Genomic DNA, 6,000 nt, shown 5'->3' with positions numbered 1-6,000 from the left:
AACCGCTGAAACTGTAGGCAAGCCCCAATTAAAGGCTTTCTTCTCTAAGTTTCCGTAGTCATGGTGCCTCTTTCACAACAAAACTAGGCAGCTGCTCTTCTGTCCGTAACCCTCAGGGCAAACTGAAAGCTCATCCACTCAGTTCATAAAATCCACAGGCTACTGAGTCCTTCAACGGCAAAGCACCCCAGCAACTGTTAATGACAAAAGCAGAAATCTCTCCAGACTTTCTAGATACATTCTACAGCAATGTGGTAAAACTAGAAACTCATTCATGTCATAAGGAAGGAAGGGAAGAGGTGCTGTTGTCTGGCAATGATAAATAAGCCATTTCACAGGATGACTGCAGGGAGGTAGGCTTGGGCATGCAAATCTCAGACAGCACCCTGAACAACATATGTAAAGAAAATGTTTTATTTAAAGTGTTAAATACCATCACCAGAATAATTTGATTTACATCAGTTGGTGTTTGTTACAGGACTAATCTGCCCTCCCCCCCATTCTCCCCAACTGGAATTCCCTTTACTTGAAACACTCTCTGTACAGGGCGGCAACGGTCACTGGCAGAGTGCTATTTACATGACTTAGCACAAGTTGAGGTGCAGACATGTGAAAATTAAAAAAAAAAAAAAGTACACCAACTTTTAAATAAATACTGCATAATGACAAGTATGTACAAATATTCCACAGTCATGTCCTTCTTATTAAATGAGGAATAGTGTGTACAGGTATATGCAGAAAGGAATACGTGACTGCATCTTAGTGTCAGGGAATGATAAGCGTCTACTCTAAGGGTGAGCATAGACACTACGGGTCTATCAAACCAAATTGCTGCTGGTACACAGGTGTCTAAATTATTTCAATAAAATTGTTCCTTCTTTTCCCTCCCTCAGCTGGATCCATCTTAGGTCTCAGAAAATCAAGACACAGCCTTGTGTAGCTCATGCCGCACCACATTAGGAGAAGGCATTTTGAGTGATAGCTCATTTTAACTTTTGCACCATATCAAGCAGGACAGTTTTCAATGGTCAGCATTGAATTAAAAAAGAGAAACAAAATAGTTTGTGTGTGTGTTTGTGTGTGTGTGTGCATGGCCTCCATTTAAACAAATGGGATGTAGACGGATTTCAAAAATTATTGCAAGAAGTTAAAACCAATCTTTAAGGATGTGTAATCAAAGCATGTGTAAGAAACAGAAAGGATGGGTGCTTTTATTACATTGACCAGTGACATTTCCTGTTGATTGGGGACCTTGAGAGAAATTGGACCTTGCAGTGCTACCCAGTGGTAGCTGCCTGTAAACCAAAGGTGGGTCTGACTAAGGGATGCAGACTTTTGGTGATGGCATCAAATAACTATTGACTTTTCCTCCAGTCACCTAAAAATTGGAGCTTTAAAATTGTTGCAAATTTATGTTTACTATATTTCTTTAGAAATATAATTTGTGAAAAATTTAATTTTACTACAGAAAAATGAATTAATAAACAGCCCTGTGTTTCAGGGCTCCACGTGTTGAGCAGTGTCTCTATTCACATAGTAAATGGAAATCAGCTAAAGAAACTGCTTTAACGGATTAAAAAACAAACAAAACCTAAGACCTACAAATAATACTTAACCCCCTGTATGACTAATGCTGGTGCTAAAAACAAATTTGTCAGACATTACAATGCCATGTGGTTTAGGATTTCCTTGTAAACTGAATTTTTAAGGTGAAAAAAATTACCATGCACTGTACAATAAACTGCAAATGTTCAGGTATCTTCTTTGTCAAATGCGTGCTGACTTGCTTTATGTCCCAAGTCATGTTGCAAAATCCTTTCAACATGCTTGAAATAAAAAAAAGCTCTCGAACAGATTTGAGAAATCCATGAGTTCAGATGCATCTATGGCTCTGAATCAGATCTGGGATATAAGAGGGTCAGGCCAAAGACCTGCAGTGTTGAGTGTGATTCACTGAGGAGGGAGAAAGGAAAGAAGAGGTCAAAAGTGGGAGAAGAAAGTGAGGCAGACAAGAGGGAGAAAGATGTGAAAAATTTGCACATATTGAACATCATAAGATCTGTATATTTAACATGAAATAAATTGAATATATTATACTTATTGTCACATAAAGAGAATTTTAAGTATCTGCTAGAAAGTATTTTCATTTGTAATGTCTGCCAAAACACAGACTATGATTAAAGAATAAACATGGTGTGTCTTTGTATCACCCTGTTGCATTCTCTCCCATTTTAAAACCATGCACTAGTGAAATTTATTTTTAAAAATAATATAAATTGTTGAAAATGGCTGATTTTTTATTCTTTTTTTTTGCAAGTTGCAGCCCCGAGAAAATAATTTAAATATTCAGCTAATCTGTGTCCATGCAAAAAAGTTTCTTTAATTTCATTCAGTACAGTGCAGTCACAGAATTTTGATTTTCAGAGTCCAACACATCTTGGCATTAGTGAATGACATGCCTCCCGGAGCAGCCCAGTCTACCGCTCTCCCTGCTGGAGCCCCCTCCAGGAACGGTGGCTGACTCTGCTCCTGACCACTTCTTTGGTCTCTTGCTTTTCACCTGATGCTTCCTAGGTCTTTGCTCCTTGGCCTGTAATGTGGCTTAATGGCTGTAGAGCTCCATTTCTGTGGCATAACAGGGCTTTGGGGTCAGATAAATGAAGAAAAACGATAAAAATATAAAGGTGCCATTGAAAAGGGCTGACTGATTCTTTGAGATTAATCCATGGCTTCAGATTGGACCAAAATTTGAGTGTTATTGAACTCCAAACCTGATAGCTCTGCTCCCAGCTCTGCTCTCCCCCGAGGGCCTTTGCTAGGGCGCAATGCGTGCGACTTCCTCTGAGAACACAGGATTGCCTTGTAACCCTAGACGTGGGCTCCGAAGACACAACACCAAGCATGCAGTGTTACCAGGGGTTTCCACCTGTGCGTTTTCTTCTGTTTATTTATTTATTTATTTTTTTGTATCGCTGGTTGTTGTGACAACAGTTTTATAGTTGCTATGAACGAGAGTAAGAAGGTCCGGTAGAACTTTCCAGAGATGACTGGGAAGCTCTTCTTGTCAGAGGTGCCAAGGTTGGATCTACTAGGGAGGAAGGAGGGAAGAGTTTGAACCATCCAATCACCATGTTGGATAGTTCCAGTTCGTCTAAGAGTATCTGGGCCACTCCCATAAAGGATTTGTGATCCATGCGACCATAATCTCCCCAGACAATGATCTGTTGGCAGAGAATTAAAAAAAAAAAAAAAAGTATTGTTAGTATAGATATATACACCACAGTAGAGAAGCAAGTCGTAACTGAGGGAAATGTTGCCTTTCACTCCCAGAAGCCAGGCTTACATTAGGAAAACTACAGGCTAGTGTCTGAAGCCACACGGGCAAACTGAGCTGGAGTGTGACCCAGGTTCACATGTCTGGGGGACTTCCCCTTTAAGAGGAACAGCAACAAGCACAGCCATACAGCGCTGGCCACTGCTTCGCAGCTGACGTAGATTTTCAGCCATGAGGAATGGGAAAGAATTCCACAGAAGAGATGCTAGACCTAAGGTCTGATTCATGGACATCCCTTCCTGTGTCAGGTCAGCCATGAGTACACACCTGTAACACCTTTCCCTGGGGGCTCTCCTCGAAGGATAATAGCTGCTGATACAGGGGCTCCAGTGTCTTTCTCGCCACCTTGGTTTTCTTTTTGGCTATGCAGACTCCGTTGTCTAACAGATACACCTTGACATACGGTGCTTGGGAGAAAAAACAGAGTGAGTGATGATCATGGCTGTGAAATGCCCAGTTTATACAGGACAATGCCCAGTTTATACAGGACAAGCATAATGGCTTCATCGTCACTGAAGAGCTGCGGCACTCAGGCCACTGGCCTGCCTTCTATGTGAGAGCCACAATGGACATGTATCAGCCATTCAGTATGAAGTATATTGACATAGCCTTTGAGGGTCTTTTTTTTCCCTCTACAACTCCTTCTTGTATCGATTTAAATGTGAATTAAATAGGGCAATATGCTCCCAGTCACAAACAAGATTCAAGAGCAATGTCTTAGTCTTTAAGTCACCAACATTTTGATCTCATTAGACATGTTTGAGCTGAGGCTGTTTTTCACCTACCCATAGAGCTCACTCACCATTCAGAGCATTTACTAACTGGTAACAGTGTGACTCAAGCAGGGATGGACTCTGAGGTGACATGTTCAGACGTAGCTTGGGATGGCAGCTCACTAGCAATTCTATGGCTACTACCTTATATGACAGGTGCTTTATGAACAGCACTTCTCACATGCCTCATTACAGTAAAGATGCCAAACACTCTCGGGACCTTTACAACATAATCCCAAAGTAGCACAGTCAGTAACATCCCTTTGTTTCTAAATTCCTTTAAGGATTGAGGAGTTGAGAGAGAAACGCATAATTATATCAGTGGGGGTGCTGGGCATAGAGATACATTCAGGTCCACGGCTTTATGTGCTGGATCTCCTGATCTCCGCACAGCACACTAGGAGTCTGCACTAAGCTATGGCTTCGAGCACTTGCATTATAATGATGCCCAAAACGTGTGACATCAGATTATGACAGAGCCTCTTACATACTGCAGGATTGAACATCTGTCTTACAGCGGCCAGCATTCATAGGCTTATGGGGCTGTGTGAATCTAATCTATTTTTATTTTAATTCCAGAACTTGAAGGATACCTAAGGAAAAAAAATGTTCCCAGTAAACCAAAGAATAACATAAAACAGCAGCTAACTGGAAAGCACACTTGCAGCGCACACTGTGACACGTGACTGACCAAAGACGGAAGTCTCAACTCTGTATGTGCTTGCACGATCCCTTCCTGGTCACTGAATTACAACTCCCAGGACGCATTCGAACTGCTTCAGTCCCCAAGCAGTTCACCAGCAGAGTTCTCTACAAACCTCTTGACTAAGAAGATTTCAGCAAAGAAAGGTAACTTCTACACCAAAACAATACAGACTATGAGAAATAGCAGAAAAACATCTTGTTTTACCTGGCAGTGTCTTGGAACCTGGTTTTACCACAAGGCCACGAGCCCGGATGATCTCTACCTCCAGCTGCCCCTTTTTATCCATCATTCCAACCTGAATGTCACCTGGTGGGCACACAGGGAAGAAAAACCGATGTAGGAAGAATGCTTGTGCCAAAGAACTCTGCATCAGACATTCCCTAGATATATTCTTAAGCCCCAAGACATATTTTTTTACGGTTTAAATGTTCTCAGTGATGTCTTGCTTTAAAGATGATCAGAAATTACAAAGAAAAAACTGAGAACATTTACTGTTAAAACCTAGGACTCTTTATTCTTGCTGGTAATTTTGTTAAAAGTAGCATGAATTGAGGGAATGTGCCTTTTACTAATCTAAAGGACAATGAAGTCATGTGACAGAAAGTCTTACCCATTGCAGGAGTAGCCAGGGTCTGGCGTCCCACTAGTTGAGCAGGGCCCAGGCCATCAAGGAAATCGCTGAACTGGCTGTCAGAGGCCAGGCGGACCCCAGGGAAGATCAGACTGAAATCAAAGGGACAAATGTTCAGTCTTCCTTCCATTCAGGCAAGCCTTGAGTTTCCTGCTGACCTTGCTGATGTGGCAAGGCTAAGATGCCACTAATAGTCACTGGACCTCAGCATCCCACGGCACCTCTCATAGCTCTCAGTCCGTCTCACACTCTATAGCCGCCTATGCCTGACACCAGGTGCAGCCACCACACCATGTCGGCTTCTGTTTACTGTGTCTTCTCGTCTGGGTCTTGGGGGTAGGGGAGATGCTTTCTGTCACGCATGCTTAGTCTGCACTGAGCACATATGCCATGGCATGCTTCGCCATGCTCAATCCTCTAAGCTACACTAAGAGATAGTCTACTATTTGTCTTATGACCAGAAAAAAACCAACAAAAAAAATTGTGTATCATTCTCATCAGCACATAAATAAACATGCTGCCATGCCATGTTACAAAGAAAAATCAACCCCTTTCT

General features: G+C 42.0%; 1 protein-coding gene across 50 annotated transcripts in view; it reads right to left on the bottom strand.

Annotated features, from left to right (window-relative positions):
- Positions 1-398: 398 nt before the first annotated feature.
- Rims2 (regulating synaptic membrane exocytosis 2) overlaps positions 399-6,000 on the bottom strand; it is a 465,628-nt gene continuing 460,026 nt past the window's right edge. For all 50 annotated transcript variants that reach the window (XM_076911301.1, XM_076911289.1, XM_076911291.1 and 47 more), the window contains 4 exons: positions 5,424-5,536; positions 5,018-5,119; positions 3,602-3,741; positions 399-3,221 (listed from right to left, as the gene is read on the bottom strand). In XM_076911301.1, coding sequence (XP_076767416.1) covers positions 3,003-3,221; positions 3,602-3,741; positions 5,018-5,119; positions 5,424-5,536 — 574 coding nt within the window. In that variant the 3' untranslated portion in view covers positions 399-3,002. The remainder of the gene's footprint in view (positions 3,222-3,601; positions 3,742-5,017; positions 5,120-5,423; positions 5,537-6,000) is intronic.

This window comes from Arvicanthis niloticus, chromosome 13 (assembly GCF_011762505.2).
Source record: "Arvicanthis niloticus isolate mArvNil1 chromosome 13, mArvNil1.pat.X, whole genome shotgun sequence".
Classification (NCBI taxonomy): Eukaryota; Metazoa; Chordata; class Mammalia; order Rodentia; family Muridae; genus Arvicanthis; species Arvicanthis niloticus.
The sequence above is the reverse complement of the archived record's forward strand: the minus strand, read 5'-3'. Positions and strand labels throughout refer to the sequence as shown.